Genomic DNA, 20,670 nt, shown 5'->3' with positions numbered 1-20,670 from the left:
GGCCTGGCTGTGAACTCCTGGCTCCAGGGAAACCTGGCAGAGAGTCCTGGTCACAGGAGCTCTGGGCTCTGAGCTGGCTCTCAGGGCCACCTAACTTTGGGATGTCCAGCCAGTTACTTGTCTCCCCTTCTGTCAGCCTTAAACTTCCTCACTTGTAGAGTTTGACTCTCACTGTCAAGCAGCAGGACAATTAGAGCAGCTGTTTTCTGTGTGGTCATAATGGGATGAGGGATGAGAAGAGAGCTAGGAGAGATATCATGGGGAAAGCAGATTCATCGATTAAAAAATACAGTTTGGGATTACACGCGGTGGCTCACGCCTGTAATCCCAGCACTTTAGAAGGCCGAGGCGGGTGGATCACGAGGTCAAGAGATGGAGACCATCCTGGCCAACATGGTGAAATCCCATCTCTACTAAAAAATACAAAAATTATCTGGGCATGGTGGCACATGCCTATAATCCCAGCTACTTGAGAGGCTGAGGCAGTAGAATGGCTTGAACCCAGGAGGCAGAGGTTGCAGTGAGCCAGGATCGCACCACTGTACTCCAGTGTGGCAACAGAGCAAGGCTCCATCTCAAAAAAAAAAAAAGAAAAGAAAAAAAAAATACACACACACACACACACACACACACACACACACACACACACATATACGTATATATACATATATATGTGTACATATATATACGTATATATATAGTGTGTGTATTATATATATATATGTATATACATATATATATATAAAGAGAGAAAGTTTGAAAATACCAGCCTGTGATCTTTGAATTTCCTTGCTCTGAATTCAGTGATTTCCAGAAAGCCAGGGATGAACTGCTCAAGGCAACCAACTAGACCTTGGCCTCCTCTTGATCATGAATCAGGCCTCTTCCATTTGTTGGCAACAATGTCTGGTAGAAAGGACTGATGATTCCCCAAGCCTGAAAAGCAGAGTCTTTAAGCAATAAATTTTCAAAATGATCTGAAAGGGCAAAATGGCAAATTGGTTCTGTTTTTTACCTCTCAATAAGCAAGTGATAAAACTGCAGTTCATTCCACTAAAAACTGTTCATTCATTTCTGTTAATTCAATAAACTTCAGCTGAAGGCCTCTGCATGCAGAGATATGTGTAGAGAACCACAGAACAGCCAGAGGTTATGCCCTCAGGTATTATGCGCATGATGTGAGGTATGCAAGAAATTAGTACAAGCTGGGTGCAGTGACTCACACCTGTAATCCCAGCACTTAGGGCGGCCGAGGTGGGTGGATATCCTGAGCTCAGGAGTTCAAGACCAGCCTGGGCAGCATGGCAAAACTCCATCGCTATAAAAAAAATATAAAAATTAGCCAGGAGTGGTGGCATATGCCTGTAGTCCTAGCTACTTTGGGAGGCTGAAGTGGGAGGATCACTTGAGCTCAGGAGGCAGAAGTTGTAGTGAGACACTGTACTCCAGCCTGGGCAACAGAGTGAGACCCTATCTCAAAACAAAAACAAAACCAATAATGGGTTGAGTGCCATGAGAAATAGCTAGAAACCTTGATAGGAAATGGGCTGTTTCGAGCAAGGGAAGGAGGAATCAGGGTAGAGTTTAATTGGAAGGGCCTTGAAGGAAAAATTGCTAGGGATGAAAAACATTCCAAGCAGAGAAACTTACATTGGCACAGAGGCAGGAAAATGGAAAACATGTATGAGGAGCAATGAATAGTTTAGTTTGGCTGAAACCGAAGTTTGGCAAGAACAAGAGTAGTTGGAAAGGTCCATTGGGTGGGTGTCTGAAATAAACACTCTTTGTCCATTTCAGTCTTTCCACGGTTGTACCACCTGATTCCAGATGGCGAAATTACCAGCATCAAGATCAATCGCGTGGATCCCAGTGAAAGCCTCTCCATTAGGCTGGTGGGAGGTAGTGAAACCCCACTGGTCCATATCATTATCCAACACATTTATCGTGATGGGGTGATTGCCAGAGACGGCCGGCTACTGCCCGGAGACATCATTCTAAAGGTAGAGACTGTGGCTGTGGGGCTGCAGCTAGGGGCTTGATATAAAAAATGCTTCTGAGCAAATAACTGGATAGGTGGATAGATGAATGAGGGAAAATAGTAAAATAAATGTGGACAGTTACCTTCCACTGTTCTATGACTCTCTCTGAGATTTGTCATTTAATTGAGATCTTCGTTCCTCTGTCTTACTCTTTTACTCTCTCTGCTTTCTCTCTATATAAATACTTCTATCTCTGTATCACTTTGTCTGTATCTTCTTCTCCCCTCTTCCTTCTCCCTTCTAGCTTTTTCCATTTTCTCTTCATCCCCTTTCTCCACCTCCTCTTTCTTTTATCTCTTTTTTAAAGAGCATTAATATAAAATAAAACTGGGATATATATCTTCTTAAATTGTTGTTAGAGCAGATTAATAGAACATGTTGTATTTTATCTAATCACAATCACCTCTTTGAAAGTGAATTTCCTGTAGTCTTATGGCCCTCTGTGAAAATAAAAGTCATCTCTATGCTAGTTCCACCAACCCAGAGACATTCCAGGGAGACGGGTGTTGGAATAGAACGCTTTGGGTGTACTGTTCTCTGAGGCTTGGTTAAGGGGAAGGACTTTAAGGAAGAATTTCCAGAACAGAAAGGATAAAGAGCTGTTTATCAGGCAGAAGTCCAGTGTTTGCCAAAAGTGACAAGAAACCCCTCCCTGCTCATATATTTTCAAGCTGATACTTGGATAACAGTTCTATCCCATCCTATCCCTTCTAGGTTGCTGAGGGACTGGCTTCTGTCACATTATGAGCTGTTTCTTTGGCAAACTGATTGGAATAAGAGGAGAAATAACCTAAAGCAGTTTTCACAGAAATGCTGAAATTCCCGCTGACCTCCGAGGTGGAGCCTAAGACAGGGCCCCTGGAGCAGTCAGCAGTACAATCAGTGACACTGTGCACAGCTGCCTCCCAGTTCTAGTGGAAACTCTGCTGCCTGGGAGGGTTGCATAATAAAACATTTTGATTCTGTGGCCTTCAACTGGCGCTTACAGGCAAAGGGGCTGCCAGGACTATTTAGCAGGCAACCCTGACTCCCCTGACCTTCTCTGGGCCTGGAGGTGATGGGGAACCCGGCCCTGCCACTTCGGGTGCTCTACTCACCTGTGCTTGGACAAGGGTGGCAAGTTTTGCCTTTGCATGAGGGAACCTCCAGAGCTGCACTAGAGACTGTGTCCTCAAGAAAGGCCTTTGTAAAGCTCACTGTAAGCCTTCTCTCACCATTGGCTGCAAATACAAGAAACCTTATCAAACTACAGAAATTCAAGAAAATCATTTCTCCTCCATGGGGCCTCCTTCCTCAAGCACAGAGTGCAGCGCTTACTGTGAAATTGTTTTCTTCCACGGTGATGACTAACAGGGGGGTCTGCAGCCTGCAGGCTGGGCCTGTGTAGCCAGGGAAATTAAAACCAGAAAGCCGCATGCAGTATCAGCCCTATGCATCATTATGAGGCACCAATGAGAGGGCTGAGCTTAAGCTTGTTTAAGGAGCTTTATAAAGAGATCTAGCCTTTCTTTTTTTTTGAATCAGAGTTTCGCTCTTATTGCCCAGGCTGGAGTGCCATGGCAGAATTTCAGCTCACTGCAACCTCTGCATCCCGGGTTCAAGTGATTCTCCTGCCTCAGGCTCCTGATCTAACCTTTCAGTAAAAGAGCCTAGAAACTTCCTTTCATATTAGTTTGTTTCAAACTGTGCGAGGATTTCTTCCTTTTGCTGAGAACACAGGCAAAAAACCTTGCAGAGGATCACCCTGAAACCTGACATGTTCTCATGCGCACACACACAGTATCAAATGCACATTCACACCATCATGCTCACATACTCGCAGACCTTCACTCGCACACTACCACATCTACATACACGCGCAGTGGTGCGGACTGGAAGTTCTGGTATGCATTGACCCAGGAAGAAAACTTCAGTTGGAGACTTTTGGGAAGAAAATATCAACTTGGCTTAAACAGCTATTTAATGCAACCATTTGAATGAGGTGAATGTGAAAAATGCTTTTCTTTTGCCTTTTTTCCTACCTTATCTTCCTTCCCTCTCTTTCTGCTGGCTAAAAAATAATGACAACAGGAATGAAGGCCAGGATTCTGTGAATAAGTATGTGGGCTCAGGTAAGAACGAGGTGGAGAAAGATGGCGTCTACTCCCAGAGGCCTGGAGAGGTGCAGCAGGCACACTGGGAGAGAACAGGGTTAGAAACGCAGTTGGAATGTGCGGTTATTGGACAGGGGATGAGGGGGGAGAGCAGAGCAGTCTTTAAAGACAGGATCCTGGCTGTGCTGTGGGCCTGGACCTTTCAGGAAGGGTTGTGGCAGGTGGAGCTGACAGCACGATTGTTCCACCTGCCCCCAGGTCAATGGGATGGACATCAGCAACGTCCCTCACAACTACGCCCTGCGCCTCCTGCGGCAGCCCTGCCAGGTGCTGTGGCTGACCGTGCTGCGTGAGCGGAAGTTCCGCAGCAGGAGCAATGGACAGGCTCCAGATGGCTACGGACCCCGGGATGACAGCTTCCATGTGATTCTCAACAAAAGTAGCCCCGAGGAGCAGCTTGGAATAAAACTGGTGCGCAAGGTGGATGAGCCTGGGGTGTTCATCTTCAACGTGCTGAATGGCGGTGTGGCAGATCGACACGGTCAGCTCGAGGAGAACGACCGTGTGTTAGCCATCAACGGACATGACCTTCGATATGGCAGCCCAGAAAGTGCGGCTCATCTGATTCAGGTGAGTCACAGGTCATTCCAGGATCCCATTCAGAAACTCCGGACGTGAGCAAGAATGCACATCCCCCTTGAACCAGGCACCCTGTCACTACCACATGTGTCGTGCACTGCCTCTCTTTCAAGGAGCCGGGATATAAGGGCCAGCATCTTCAAAGCTTCTGTCCAGGTAAGAACATTACTTGGCCAGGCGTGGTGGCTCATGCCTGTAATCCCAGCGCTTTGGGAAGCTGAGGCAGGTGGATCACCTGAAGTCAGGAGTTCAAGGCCAGCCTGGCCAACATGGTGAAACCCCATCTCTACTAAAAATGCTGAAAATTACCCAGGAGTGGTGGCAGATGCCTGTAATCTCAGCTATTCAGGAGGCTGAGGCAAGAGAATTGCTTGAAACTGGGAGGCGGGGGTTGCGGTGAGCCGAGATCGTGCCATTACACTCCAGCCTGGGCAACAAGAACGAGACTCCATCTCAAAAAAAAAAAAATTACTTGGGCGAATGATGGGTTTCAAGGCCATGGACATTCCCTAGCTGTTGTGTTGCCAGCCCTCCAGTCTGACTGTAGATAAACACATTGGGTTGTGTGCTACAGTCTCACAGAATTAGGATCACTCAGGGTCAGCAGGGTTGTGTCATCCCTGTTCCCAGTATATTCGTTGTAGACCCAGGGGTCATTTAGATACATTCTGGGCACATCCAAGACATCTGCTTGTCCTAACTCCCGTAAGAAGCTGTGCCATGCTGGATGTAGAAGCTCAGCCAGGTGTAGAGGTTCACACCTGTAATCCCAACACTTTGCGAAGCAAATGCAGGAAGATAGCTTGAGCTCAGGAGTTCAAGACCAGCCTGGGCACCATCGTGAGACATTTTCTTTACAAAATTCAAGAAATTAGTCAGGTGTGATGGCATATACCTGTAGTCCCAGGTACTCGGGAGACCAGGGCAGGTGGATCACCTGAGGTCAGGAATTCAAAGCCAGCCTGGCCAACGTGGTGAAACCTCATCTCCACTAAAAATACAAAAGATTAGCCAGGCTTGGTGGCAGGCATCTCTAATCCCAGCTACTCGGGAGGCTGAGGCAGGAGAATTACTTGAAACCGGGAAGCGAAAGTCGCAGTGAGCTGAGATCATACCACTGCACTCCGGCCTGAGCAATAGAGCAAGACCCATCTTACAAAACAAAAAGAAGGAAAGCAAGCTGTGCCATGCATGCACCAGGGATCCTCTGGACAGAGGAAGTCTTAGTCTCCATGGCTAGGTTCAGGTGACTTGGAAAGCACATGGAAACCCAAGTATGAGCCTGAAAGGAAGCCACCTAATAAGAGAGGGACACACATTCTTGATCACTCCGGCAAGTAGAGTTCATGACAATGTTGAAACCAATCCACTTTTCTAACCAGTATGATGCCATCAGGCAGTCGCACGTATTTTGTTGATTTTGTCAGGATCATCCTTGAAATTTTTTTTTCTTCACTTGAACTTTAAGGTAATTATCAATTAATAGGCAATTGTAACTAAACTTTTTATTTTGAGATAATTATTTAATATGCAATTGTAAGAAATAACACGGAGAGACCCCATTTCTTGTTACCATTTTTCCTAGTGTTGACATCTTGCAAAACCATAGTATGGCATCACAAGCATGCTGTTGACGTTAACAATCATAACGGAATATTTCCATCACCACAGAGATCCCTATAAAAGTTGCCTTCTATTGCCACATCCACTTCCCTCCCACCCCACCCCTCCTTTACCTTTGGAAATCACTAATCTGTTTTCTATTCCTATAATTTTGCATTTCAAGAATGTTATATAAATGAAATCATATATAGACTTGGGGGACTGGCTTTTCTCACCCAGAATAATGCTCTGATATTTCTGTGTCTCAGTGACTTTTCATAAGCTGTGAGCTTTATTCTTAGAGGAACAGACCTTGTTCTGAGTGCTTATGTTCTAATGCATTTATTTACTTCATCCAGCAAATATCTGTTAAGTTCTGCTGCTTACCTGCCCCTGGGTTAGATGCAGAGGATAGAGGGATGATCACTTGGATTATTATCTCAAAGGACTCCCCAGTGTGGCAGGAAAGCTGGACTTTTTCTAAATGACTGCCCATGCAGGCTAACACTGCTGCAGTGGAGAAATTCAGTATAACGGTGCTGCAGGCGCAGGGGAGGCTTTTGCTTGGCCGGGCCTATGAATTCCTCAGAGGAAGAAGAGCTTGAACTTGGGGCTTGAGGAATGAGCCAAAGTTCTCCAGGTGGACAACCCAGCAAGGGTCACTCTAAGGAGACACGAGACAAAAGAGCATTTCCTTAATAGCCCACATGTTAGTCCATTCTCATGCCACTGATAAAGACATACCCAAGACTGGGTAACTTAAAAAGAAAATGAGATTTAATGGAACCACAGTTCCACGTGACTGGGGAAGCCTCACAATCATGGCAGAAGGTGAAAGATCAGTCTTACATGGCAGCAGGCAGGAGAGAATGAGGGTCAAGCAAAAGGGGAAGCCCTTACAAAACCATCAGATCTCGTGAGACTTACTACCACGAGAACAGTGTGGGGGAAAATACCCCCATGATTCAATTATCTCCCACTGGGTCCCTCCCACAACTTGTGGGAATTATGGGAGTTGGGTGGGGACACAGGCAAACCAAATTGTCCTATTAGGGAAATAGTAAATAATACCTGGAGCTTGGGGTGTGTATTTTAAAAAGCAGCCATGGAGGAGGCAAGACACAGATCACGTGAAATATTGAGAGCCATGCTGAGGACCTCGGACTTTATCCCAAAGCCATGGGGGCATCCTTGGAAGGGTTTTGGAAAGGAAATGGCATGATCTTCTAGAAGGATCTCTTTAAGGCAGTGGAGAGCTGAAAGGAGAAGGGCAAAGTCCAGAGGCCTTACCTTAAGAAGCATTCTCAATTATCCAGCAAGTCTATGTCGGCTTCCACTTAGTGACTGAAGTCTTCATGCTTGGAAAATAGGCAGTAAGTCAGCAGCAGTAACTGACTGAGCCCTGCATCAAATTCCACACAGGGTGATTCAAAAGACTGCTTGCCCTCAAGGACTTGATCGCCTAAACACAGATAAACTTGCCTGCACCTGAGATCTGGTTATGTGATTCCTCCGGGTGCTGACAACTCTCTTCACTGTCCTATGCAGTAACTTATCCCTCTTCTTGAAAGACGACCAAGTGTTGGACAGTATTACTGTCGTTGTAGACCTGGGCAGCCTGAGGCAGAGGGTGCACGTGGACCTCTCCTTCTCCCTCTGCCCACCAGGGCAGAAAGCACACGTGGTACCTCAGCTCCTGAGCTGTAGCCTTTGGTGGTGTCCCAGTTCCGAGGTGGCACCTGGTCCCCATGGATGCTCATCTGCCCAAGAGGGCTCGAGCTCGTGCCCTGCAGAGCAGGTAGGAAACAAAACCAGAGTTAGAAGAGGCATTTTCTGGCCAAGCGCAGTGGCTCACACCTGTAATCCCAGCACTTTGGGAGAATGAGTCTGGTGGATCATGAGGTCAGTAGTTCAAGACCAGCCTGGCCAACATGGTGAAACCCCATCTCTACTAAAAATACAAAATTAGCCAGGTGTGGTGGCAGGTACCTGTAATTCCAGCTACTTGGGAGGCTGAGGCAGGAGAATTGCTTGAACTGGGAAGGCAGAGTTTGCAGTGAGCCAAGATTGTGCCACTGCACTCCAGCCTGGGGACAGAGCAAGACTTCATCTCACAAAAAAAAAAAAAAAAAAAAAAATTTTCTTTCCGAGGTGTATGCCATCTATTCCCAAGTTCATGTGGCTGCCCCACCTTCTCCTCTAATCACACTTTCACCTCCAGATGCCTGCATCGTATCTTCCTGTGGATATGGCAGAGACATCTCAAACTTCTTGTCCAAAACTGAACCCTTGGCTCCTCTTCATTCCACCCCTTGCCCACCCAACCTGCTCTCCCCTAGGTCATTCCCCATCTGTAAAAATGGCACCGCTCTTTACCCAGTGACTTGAGCCAAAAAGAACCTTGACTCTCCTCACCGTCCCTCCCCCAACCCATTTTGGCCTGGTCTGGGTGATGGCCAGAGCCTCTTTGCTGGCCTCCTGACTTCTGCACTTGATCATCTCCCTCCTGCTCCCCACACAGCAGAGAGAATGAGCTCTACCAGGCCCCTCCAGTGAGGATGCCTGAGACATCCTTACTATGACCTGCCATCGCCTGGCCTTCTGTTCTCTCTCCAACCTCATTTGTTACAGAAGAGAATGCCTAGTATTCTCCCCACATTTAACCATGTGCCACATTGCCTTTTTGTTGCTCTGAAGAGCATTTCTGCCTCAGGGCTGACATTCTTGCTGTTCCTCTGCCCGGAAGAATCTTCTAAGTATCTGTTTGCTGCATTTCCATAATTCATTCAGGTCTCCCCTCAACTGTCACCTCCGCAGGGAGCTCTTCACTCTCAGTCCTACTTAGAATTGTGTCCACTTCTGCATATATATACTATAATACGCTTCAATTCCTACCAATCAATATTACCTGCCAGATAGTACAGTAAAGTGTTGTATCCTCAGCCAGCCACAGCGGCTCATGCCTGTAATTCCAGCACTTTGGGAGGCCAAGGTGGGTGGATCACTTGAGATCAGGAATTTGAGACCAGCTTGGCCAACATGGTAAAATCCCATCTCTACTAAAAATACAAAATTAGCCAGGGGTGATGGCGCATGCCTGTAATCCCAGCTATTTGGGAGACTGAGGCAGAAGAATTGCTTGAAACTGGGAGGCAGGGATTGCAGTGAACCAAGATCATGCCATTGTACTCCAGCCTGGGCAAAAAAAAGTGAAATTCCGTCTCAAAAAAAAAAAAAAAAGAAAAAGTATCCTCAGCGCTTAAAGCAATGCCTGGCAGTAGCAGGCACTTGATAAATATTTGCCAAATGAGTAAGTGGAGTCAAATTATGAACATCTATGTGTATCTAAAATAGATTTTATACATTAACTTTATCTCCTAGGGATTGGTTATCAAACTATTTACCAAAGAAGCACCAAATCTGCCTTCATGTATCATATCTGCTCTTTGTCCCCCTGAATTTGTTCAGTAATTATTGACTGAGCAACTTCTTTGTGCCAAGAGGTGTGTGGTACCATGGTGAACTAGGTTGGCACAGCTCCTGGCCTCATAGAGCTTGGAATGTATTCCTGCCTTCGATCTCAAAACAACCAAGTCGGTATTAGGCAGTGGCTTTAGCCAGGCAATGAATGAGAAGAGAAAATAGACCATGTTTATGAAAACATTTACACATGGAAAAGGGAGAGTCCATTGTATTTCTTTATGAAGAAACTATATTCTTAGCATAATTTTTTTTTCTCACTTTGAAAACTAGCTTTTTAGGTGACCACCAGTATTTTTTCATGTTACCCTTGTTAACTCCCTCTGGAGGTCAATCAGTGCAGCTCACATTTTGGAGATAATGTTTGCCAAATATACTTCACAATAGGCAAAAGAAAAACACTTATTATGTCATTTGGAAAAGTTTTGACTACATATGGCGCTCTGATTTTGTAGATTAATAACAGGAGCAAAAATCATTTTTTCCCTAAGAAAGTTAATTTGTGAAATAAAATCTTGCCTAACACTGGGACTTCCTAAAAGATTCTTTTGCTTACTAAACAAAGCCAACATGCTCTATAAGCAGGAAAACCCTTTTTAAAAAAAAAAAATGGGAGCAAAGCTAGTTGAAAAAGAAGTGGAAAACACGGAATGCTGGAAAAACCCAGCTAAGCAATCGCATGTTGTTTCTGAAGAGTAGATTTTATTTATGTGATATTTGTAACACACACCAGGCTGAGGGGTTTAAACTAAGTACCCTTCAAAGGTTGAGACTCAAATTTCTAACCAATCCTTGGCTATGTTGCCTTTGCATGTCTACTCTATGAATCACATCTGCCTTACAAAGAAATTCCCAGACAACATGTTTTTTTGGTCATGTTCTCTCCCACAGTACCCCACATTCAGCTTTTTTCTGCGTTATTTCAGGGAAGAGTTATTACAGAGAAACCACAACTGTTTTATATTCGACTGGCTTTACATATGTTCAGCTCTAACCTCGGCTTACTCAGCAGAAGCCTGGGTTTGCCAGGTCCTTTTAAGAAGAAAGTCCTTATGGAGATGGAAACCTCAAATACGGTGCCAATGACTTTTGTAGCGACTAAGTACAATCTTATTTTTCTCCGTTGTCAGTTTCTCAAGTGTTCTGGGCATCATGACTGGAATAACTGTATGAAAGAGACAGCTTTTTGGAACTGTCTGATGTCACAGCTAAGATAACAGAACAAAGAAATAACGGACCAAAGATTCAAATTTGAATGTCCCTCTTAAGGCTTTTCCAGCCTTTTCTGCATCAAGGCTATTCCAGACTTGATGCAGAAACCGAAAATATTCAAAGCCATTTGTAGAGATGATGATAAGTAGGGGTTTTCATCAATACTGGCATGTGTGTAATTGTTTTTTCCTCATATGAATCAATATTTAAATGAGAACTAATTTCATCAAAGAACATTTGACAACAGGCTCTTCAAACTTTTTATTTTTTAAGTGAGATAGACCTTCAGACAGAACCACAAAGCAAATAATGGACTACTCACATTACCTAAATGTATTTTAAATACATAATTCCAGCTCATGAATTCTGCTGTATACCTGCAAAAAAGGTAGAACTTTTGTGGTACTATAAACATTCAAGTCCCCTGGAGGCAGTAAGAATCACCAGTGAAATAAAACCTGATAGATCTATTTTTTTAATATATAAGTGTACCTAATCTGGAATTAAATCTCTACTTAAATTGTCTTACCCTGGTTTTGTGGTAAATTTAATGCACATAGACTTCATTATACATAGATTCTTTTTTAATCTTCTTGAGCTGAATTCTCTAAGTCCAAATGATTTTTATGTAGGGCTGTAAATTTTATGCATTCTTGATGAAGTGTACGACTTGGTAAACTGTGCAGGTTTTCAACTTAGAATTTCATGAGTGAACAGTATGTGCAGCTATACACTGCAAATATTAGGGGATCTTGAAACTTCACTACCCTTCCTCTAACCCAAATATTCCCCCCCAAATGCATATTTTCATAGAACATAATCATGAGAGTAACTTCTAGATACTGTAAAAGAAATGGTGTCTGAGGCAAGGATGTTGAGTCATTTTACTGACTCAGCTACCAGCAGATTCAGAGAATCAAGAACTAAATCCTTGTCTTGACTTTGTCACTGACATCTTTATGACCCCATAGAAGTCACCATCTATATTATCATTAATGTCTTTGCATCTAAAGATATATGCTTCTGGGAACATAAGGGTGAACATGGAGCTATATAGTCTACTGGGAAAAATAAACCGTATTGTTGCCCTAATTCTCCTTTTCTACGCTGATCAAATCTTAAGATCCTATTTACTATGTTTCTTCAAACCCTCCTTAATTTCTTCTCTCCTTGGCCAGACTGGTTGCTTTTAGCTCATTGAGCGAGCTAGCACCTCTCCCGCAGAAGATACTCGTAAGCTTTTTAATATACCAGGCACTGTGCTGGGGGCTGAAGTTTCCATGGCAAACAAATCAACGCAGATGAGATGTGCTCTGACCAAACTCATTTTATACAAAATATCAACTTAGAGTACACCATCCATTCATTCTAGAGTTAGGTTTCTGGAGCCTCCAACTTGTTGCTCAGTGGGAAGAATTATTTTCCCTGGAAGTTCTTTTGTTCACTGGAACGAGGGGAAGGGGCAGGATTCTGTTTTCATACCTTGTTGTGAAATACATTGAGACATTGACAGGAATGACTGATGACTTTGATATTTTTCTAGCATGTCATTTGATTTTCTGATGCTTCCAGTTGTCTGTATTGTCATGTAAGGTCTGTGTGCCATCATGTGGTCTCAGGGGTAGGCTGCTCTGCTATAATTTTTTCTATAGTGTAGTCCTGAATACCTCCTTGTCACCTTTCAATTAATCCATAGGTAAAGACAGGAATCTACCGAGTTTTTGGATTCATAGAGCACAGAGACAATCCCCTAGGCTTGTACGAATGGCAAAATGGAAACACCACTAAGGAGGTCCTCAGTGCAGTTGGCTCATCAACAAAAAGACCCTACTCTGTACTGGGCAGACCAGGACTCATCTTCTGGGCTCTATTCTGCATGTGTACACACAAAACTTTATTACAGCAAGTCCAGAACTTACCATGTTTTTGAGATGATTTGAAAACATATTAAATGTTGAGAAAAACTAGGAATAGGTGACCTGGAAAGGGAAATAGCTAAGAGAGGACAATAAAATTGATCTTCAAATAGGGCTGCCACAGGGAAATTGTTGTGGGGTTGCCCTACTGGGCATAACTAGATCCATGGGCAGGCAATAGGATGGCAAATTTAAGTTCAGTCTAAGGACAAACATTGTGATTAACGCTGTCTAAAAATGGCCTGTGCTGCCTGGGGACACAATGAGCTCCCTGTCATTGAGGGTATTGAAGCATGAGCTGCGTTGACAACATGGCAAGGAATGTGTAGGGAAATAGGATTATTTTATAGGCTATAGAGAAAATGTTGGATGAGATGATGTCTCACATCACTCGTGTGTCTGTGACTTTCTAATTTTATGGAACCGGTGCCTTCACAATTTCCCAGGGCTTTGTGAGCACAAGATGGATTCACTGCAAATGATACTTGAACAGTTGCTGGAAGGGATTCTAAAATGGGGCAACCGCAGACGGTATAGAAAGAGCCATCCCCACAAGTATATGCTGAAAATCATTTAAAGCCAAACTGTCTCATTCTGAGATGCTTGGAAAAGAAACCAGTGAGGAATGCAGGGTGATTTTTTCTAAAGAGGTGATTATTCAGATATGATGTTAATGTAAAATATGTTGATGATGAAGTTGATGATGAAGCCCTAGAAGTTGAGCTCTATAAGCAGCTTATGTAGTTATCAGTAGCATTACAGCTCTCACCTGTCTCCGTAACAAGGGGCCTGTGCAATCAGGCATGAGTCTCCTGTGGACCAAGGCTAGCCTATAATGGGAGCTATGTACATGGTCTGCCTATGCTGAACAACACAGTCCTGATGCCCAGCAGTCGGTTTGGAGTCTCCTTCCAAGTGTATATATAGAATAATACCCTGCGGCATTGTGGGGAGAGGGTGGCAACTCTTTATTTATTTTTATTTTTTTGAGAGTTTCACTCTTATTGCCCAGACTGGAGTACAATGGTGCAATCTTGGCTCATTGCAGCCTCCACTTCCCGGGTCCAAGCGATTCTCCTGTCTCAGCCTCCCGAGTAGCTGCGATTACAGGCATGAGCTGCCACGCCTGCCTAATTTTGTGTTTTTAGTAGAGATGGGGTTTCTCCATGTTGATCAGGCTGGATTCAAACTCCCGACCTCAGGTGATCCACCTGCACTGGCCTCCCAAAGTGCTGGGATTATAGGCGTGAGCCATTGTGCCCAGCCAACACTTAACTTTCTTAACTCGAAACTTTATAAAACGAATACAAGAAACACAATAATAAATGAACCCAGTGAATTTTATATAGTTTATAATACATTTTACTTAAGCATATACCTATATGTCAAAAAGGCAGCAAATGTTATGCATTTGGCTTGACTCTAATCGTTCTCTGCTAATGAGCAGGTGAAGCCTTTGGCTGGATGAGAACAGGTGCTTGACCAACTCGTGCTCTCCCTGGAGGTATCACTGGCCCTCATAGTCACTGTGTGGACTCATGCGACACCCAGTCAGTAGAAAGATGCCCTGTGCTCCAGTGTACAGCTCTGCAAAATACTTAGTTCTATCATATAAATATGATTGGCTGTTTTGAGTCAAATCTCAAAAGAACAGAGAAAAGCAGTCATTAAAACAACAGATAGCAAGTCTTTCTATACAAACGCTACTCAGTTTTAATTCTTTTTTTTTCTCTGAATATTAGATGGTTCCTATTGGTCCTACCTCTGGAGACCCTTCAGCGTAGTCCCTATTTCTCTCTAATGGCACTCCCACCTTGACTGTCCCTGAAGTAGGAAACATTCCAGGAGGGCAGGAATCATGTCCTCAAGGTTCCCAGTGTGGTGTCTGGCCCAGGGCAGGCATAGATCAGCCTTGGGGACAGAGTGCTTGTCAGGAGGCTGCCAATAAGCTAACATCCACAGGTGAGAATACGGATGGCACCAGAACCCCTTCCCCTTAACCTGCAGAAAAGAGAGGGATGCCGGCACTGTGGCATGCCTGTAGTCCCAGCTACTCAGGAGGCTGAGGCAGGAGGGTCATTTGAGCCCAGGAGCTCTGGGCTGTAGGGCGCTCTGCCAATCAGGTGTCTTTACTAAGTTTGGCATCAATATGCTGCCCTCCCAGGAGCAGGGGACCACCAAGTTTCCTAAAGAGGGGTGAACCGGCCTAGGGCGGAAAAGAAAGAGGGAGTCTAGTGCTTGGGCTCTTGGGAGAGAAAGGATAATATGATCCAGCAGCCAAGCTATGCAGATTGTAACCAGTGTGTCCAGAATTTGCCTAGATCACAGTCTAGGATGCCTGAGGGAGAGGAAACTTAAAGCTGTGTCTTCTAATGCAGGTAGCCACAATTGTTAAACCATCCTTTTGCCCAAATTGCAACATCCTAAGAGATGCAAGAGAGAAGCCATCTTACCTCTTTCTTGCAGTAAGCTATTCCTTGCTTGCTGGAATGACAGATCTACTGTGTCCACTTTCTTGGCATGTATCATGTGGGTGTGAAATAAACAAGTGTCTGCCATTTTCTCATTCATCTTTCTGTGTCTCCCCCGTGTTCCCCCTCCTCACACTCACACCACATTCATGCCGGTGGAAAGATTCTCTGGTGCAAGGGGCTAATTTTCTACACTGAATCCAGCTGCTGCTGATAGGAGTTAAAGCCAGGACAAGCATATTAGCTCATTTCTACCTTAAATCTTCAAACACTACAAAAGTGCATCAAACAAAATCTTCCTTGGAGCAGTTTACAGGGTGGCTGGTAAGAGCCACAGATCCAGTCTTGCAAAGAATTTCTCTCCAAGTAAATTGATACCAGAGTTATTTATTGTTGTGATATTCCTGCCAACAACTTAATACCAAAGCCAGCATTTGAAAATCCAGTGAGAAATTTGTGCTCGAAAATGTGAATTAAATCGTACTTCTAGGCCTCTCCTTGGCAATTTGGATTTTGCCTGGCAAGTTGATTCGATATGTAAGTCTAAAATTTTCTCAATTCTTATGAGGTGCTTAGATCATATGGCTGCTCCTCATCCAAAATGAACGTGATGCAATTTGCAGGCCTACGGACATGCTGCTGGGATTCTTCAAAACATCGGATTTTCCCCTAAGAGAGCAAATTCGAGCTCAGTAATTGGGGTTTTGACCTGAATGTTCACCACTTCTTATCTTTTAGTAATTTCTGCTTTAGAGAGTTCTCAAAGGTAATCTTATCTAGAGGGGAGGCTTATAGTACAAAGAAGGACACAGTTATTACAAAATACTCTTCCAAGAAATGGGTTTAGTTGGCTAATTGCATCGTTCTTCATGTCGGCTTTCTTCACGATTGTTTCCTGGGCTTTTTGTTTTTGTTCTGTTCAGACACAGGCTTTATATGTGATGAGAAACACCAGGGAATTCAAGATAGACAGGAGAGCAAAGGCAGGAGACGTTAGCCTTGGCTGGGAAGATCAGAAGTGATGGCCGGGCTTTGTGTGAAGGGCATGGGCAGAGGACTCCAACTTCTTTTTTAGGTTCTTCTCAGTAGGATTTTCTAGTGTTTGTGAAATGAATCAACTTACCTGGTCAATCATCCATTGTGATGTTACAATGGACATTCTTACTGTGCCTTAGCAGTTGTCTCTAAAAGTTCATTTAATTCACAGCCACCCAGATCTTGATCCCCTAAGTTTCAAAAGAGCCCTGAGAAGAAGTGTTATCTTAAGAATGCAAAGTCATGAAGATTTGGACTGGTCAGTGTCAGACAACCATAAGGGATTTGGTTTCATTGGTGGGTGGTTTTTATTTAAGTTTGTTTTGTTTTGCTTCATTTTTGTTTGTTTTTTGAGACAGAGTCTTGCTTTGTCACTCAGGCTGGAGTGCAGTGGCACAATCTCAGCTCACTGCAACCTCCACCCCTGGGTTCAAGCAATTTTCCTGCTGCAGCCTCCAAAGTAGCTGGGATTACAGGTGCCTGCCACCATGCCCAGCTGATTTTTGTATTTTTATTTTATTCATTTATTTTTTAATTATACTTTAAGTTTTGGGGTACATGTGTAGAACATGCAGGTTTGTTACATAGGCATACACGTGCCATGGTGGTTTGCTGCATTCATCACTCCACCATCTACATTAGGTATTTCTCCTAATGCTATCTCTTCCCTAGCCCTCCACCCTCTTGCTATCCCTCCCCTAGACCCCTATCACCTGACAGCCCCGGTGTGTGATGTTCTCCTCTCTCTGTCCATGTGTTCTCATTATTCAGCACCCACTTATGAGTGAGAACATGTGGTGTTTGGTTTTCAGTTCTTGTGTTTGCTGAGAATGGCGGTTTCCAACGTCATCCATGTCTCTGCAAAGAACATGAGCTCATCCTTTTTATGGCTGCATAGTATTCCATAGTATATATATGTGCCACCTTGTCTTTATCTAGTCTATCATTGATGGGCATTTGGGTTGGTTCCAGGTCTTTGCTCTTGTGAACAGTGCCACAATGAACATATGTGTGCCTGTGTCTTTATAATGGAATTATTTATAATCCTTTGAGTATATACCAGTAATAAGATTGCTGGGTCAAATGGTATTTCTAGTTCTAGATCCCTGAGGAATTGCCACACTGTCTTCCACAATGGTTGAACTAATTTATACTCCCACCAACAGTGTAAAAACGTTTCTGTTTCTCCACATCCTCTCCAGCATCTGTTGTCTTTTTTCAGTGATCACCATACTAGCTGGCTTGAGATGGTATCTCCGTGTGGTTTTGATTTGCATTTCTCTAATGACCAGTGATGATAAGCTTTTTTTTTCATGTTTTTTGGCTGCATAAATGTCTTCTTTTGAGAAGTGTCTGTTCATATCCTTGGCCCACTTTTTGATGGAGTGTTTTTTTTTTCTTGTAAATTTGTTTAAGTTCTTTATAGATTCTGGATAGTAGCGCTTTGTCAGATGGGTAGATTGCAAAAATTTACTCCCATTCTGTAGGTTGCCTGTTCATTCTGATGAGATAGAGAGAGAGAGAGAGAGAGAGAGAGAGAGAGAGAGAGGTAGATACAGATATATAGATATAGGTACTTTTTTTTTCTGTGCAGAAGTTCTTTAGTTTAATTAGATCCCACTTGTCAATTTTTGCTTTTGTTGCCATTGCTTTTGGTGTTTTAGTCATAAAGTCCTTGTCCATGCCTGTGTCCTGAATGGTATTGCCTAGGTTTTCTCTAGGGTTTTTATGGTGTTAGGTCTTACATTTAAATCTTTAATCCATCCTGAGTTAATTTTCGTATAAGGTGTAATAAAGGGATCTAGTTTCAGCTTTCTGCATATGGCTAGCCAGTTTTCCCACACCATTTATTGAACAGGGAATCCTTTTCCCCATTGCTTGTTTTTGTCAGGCTTGTCAAAGATCAGATGGTTGTAGATGTGTGGCATTATTTCTGAGGCCTCTGTTCTGTTCCATTGGTCTGTATGTCTGTATTGGTACCAGTGCCATGCTGTTTTAATTACTGTAGCCTTGTAGTATAGTTTGCAGTCAGGTACCATGATGCCTCCAGCTTTGTTTTTTTTTTGCTTAGGATTATCTTGGCTATGTGGGCTCTTTTTTGTTCCACATGAAATTTAAGGTGGTTTTCCCCAATTCTGTGAAGAAAGTCAATGGTAGCTTAATGGGGATAGCGTTGAATCTATAAATTACTTTGAGCAGTATGGCCATTTCACAATATTGAGTCTTCCTAACCATGAGCATGGAATGTTTTTCCAACTATTTGTGTTCTCTCATATTTTCTTGAGCAGTGGTTTGTAGTTCTCTTTGAAGAGATCATTCACATCCCTTGTTAGTTATATTCCTAGGTAGTTTATTCTCTTTGCAGCGATTGTGAATGGGAGTTCACTCATGATTTGGCTCTCTGTCTGTTGTTGGTATATAGAAATTCTTGTTATTTTTGCACATTGACTTTTGTATCCTGAGACTTTGCTAAAGTTGCTTATCAGCTTAAGGAGATTTTGGGCTGAGATGATGGAGTCTTCTAATTATACAGTCATGTCCTCTGCAAATAGAGCCAATTTGACTTCCTCTTTTCCTAATTGAATAACCTTTATTTCTTTCTTGCCTGATTGCCCTGGCCAGAACATCCAATACTGTGTTGAATAGGAGTGGTGAGAGAGGGCATCCTTGTCTTGTGCCAGTTTTCAAAGGGAATGCTTCCAGTTTTTGCCCATTCAGTATGATATTGACTGTGGGTTTGTCATGAATAACTCTTATTGTTTTGAGATAGGTTCCCTTAATACCTAGTTTATGGAGAGTTTTTAGCATAAATACTGTTGAACTTTGTGTCAGGCCTTCTCTGCATCTATTAAGATAATCGTGGTCTTTGTCTTTGGTTCTGTTTCTGTGATGGATTACCTTTATTGATTTGTGTATGTTGATCAAGCCTTGCATCCCAAGGATGATTTTTGGATTTTTAGTATAGAAAGGGTTTCCCCATGTTGGCCAGGCTGGTCTTGGACTCCTGACCTCAAGTGAGCCACCTGCCTTGGCCTCCCAACATGTTTGCTTGAGATTTTTAAAACAAGGTCCTGGTTCCTGAGAGGGAAAGTGAGTTGTGTGCTCTGGGAAGGAAGATGTAGAAAAGGCGGTGTCTTAGTCCATTTGGGCTGCTATAGCAAAATACACTCAACTAAGTGGCTTATAAATAATAGAAATTTATGTCTCACAGTTCTGGAGGTTGAGAAGTCAAAGATCAAGACACCAGCAGGTTTGGTGTGTGGGGACAGCTACTTTCTCACACATGGCACTGTCTCACTTTGTCCTTACATGGTAGAGGGGCAAACAAGCTCCCTCCAGCCCCTTTCGTAAGGGCACGAATCCCCTTAGGAGGGACCTGCCTTCATGACCTAATCACCTCCCAAAGGTCCTACCTCCAGATGCCACCATGTTTTGGGTTAGGATTTTAACATTTGAATTTGGGGAAAACATGTTCAGACTATAGCAGGCAGGAAGCAAATATCTCCACCCCCATTGTTGGAGTCAATGGAAAACAGCATGGAATTTCAGTACCCTCACTTCATGACCTGACTTTCCCCCCATCCCTGTGTAGGAAGAAGGCTGGCAGGTCACTGCCCCTGCTCTGCTGTGGTGGTGAGTGGGCAAGGGATGGGGTGAAGACAGGAGCCACCAAACCTTACTCCTGTCTCTTCCATCACCCTTGTCCCTAAACCAGGTTTGTCTTGGGAACCTTTCTAATCAAATCTTCCATACCTCATTCATTTTCAACTTTTACTAAAATGATAGAGGTCAGCTGGCTATTTTAGCCTAGGCAGCCAGAGAGACCTATTTATGTGAGTTTAAGATTTAGGTCTAATATTTAGACTGAATGACCTGCAGCTCTGAAATCTCAATGGTCAGCAATTCTGGAATAATGACCCACACTATCAGACACATGTGAAACTAATCTGTGGCAGAAAGACAGTTTGTAAATGTATCATTGTATTAGTCTGTTCTCATGCTGCTAATAAATAATAAAGACATACCAGAGAGTGGGTAATTTATAAAGGAAAGAGGTTTAATGAACTCAGTTTTACATGGCTAGGGAAGCCTCACAATCATGGTGAAAGATGAAGGAAGAGCGAAGGTATGTCTTACCCGGTGGCAGGTAAGAGAGCTTGTGCAGGGGAACTCCCATTTATAA

At 43.5% G+C, this 20,670-nt stretch overlaps 1 protein-coding gene across 2 annotated transcripts in view; it reads left to right on the top strand.

The window, feature by feature from the left end:
- The window catches only part of LNX1 (ligand of numb-protein X 1), a 185,317-nt gene that overhangs the window by 143,234 nt on the left and 21,413 nt on the right, over nucleotides 1-20,670 (top strand). For both annotated transcript variants that reach the window (XM_032274174.1, XM_032274175.1), the window contains 2 exons: nucleotides 1,798-2,000; nucleotides 4,391-4,762. In XM_032274174.1, coding sequence (XP_032130065.1) covers nucleotides 1,798-2,000; nucleotides 4,391-4,762 — 575 coding nt within the window. The remainder of the gene's footprint in view (nucleotides 1-1,797; nucleotides 2,001-4,390; nucleotides 4,763-20,670) is intronic.

The sequence above is a fragment of the Sapajus apella genome, unplaced genomic scaffold (genome assembly GCF_009761245.1).
Source record: "Sapajus apella isolate SASKATOON/1434 unplaced genomic scaffold, GSC_monkey_1.0 scaffold5, whole genome shotgun sequence".
Taxonomy (NCBI): Eukaryota; Metazoa; Chordata; class Mammalia; order Primates; family Cebidae; genus Sapajus; species Sapajus apella.
This window is presented reverse-complemented; position numbering and strand designations above follow the sequence as displayed.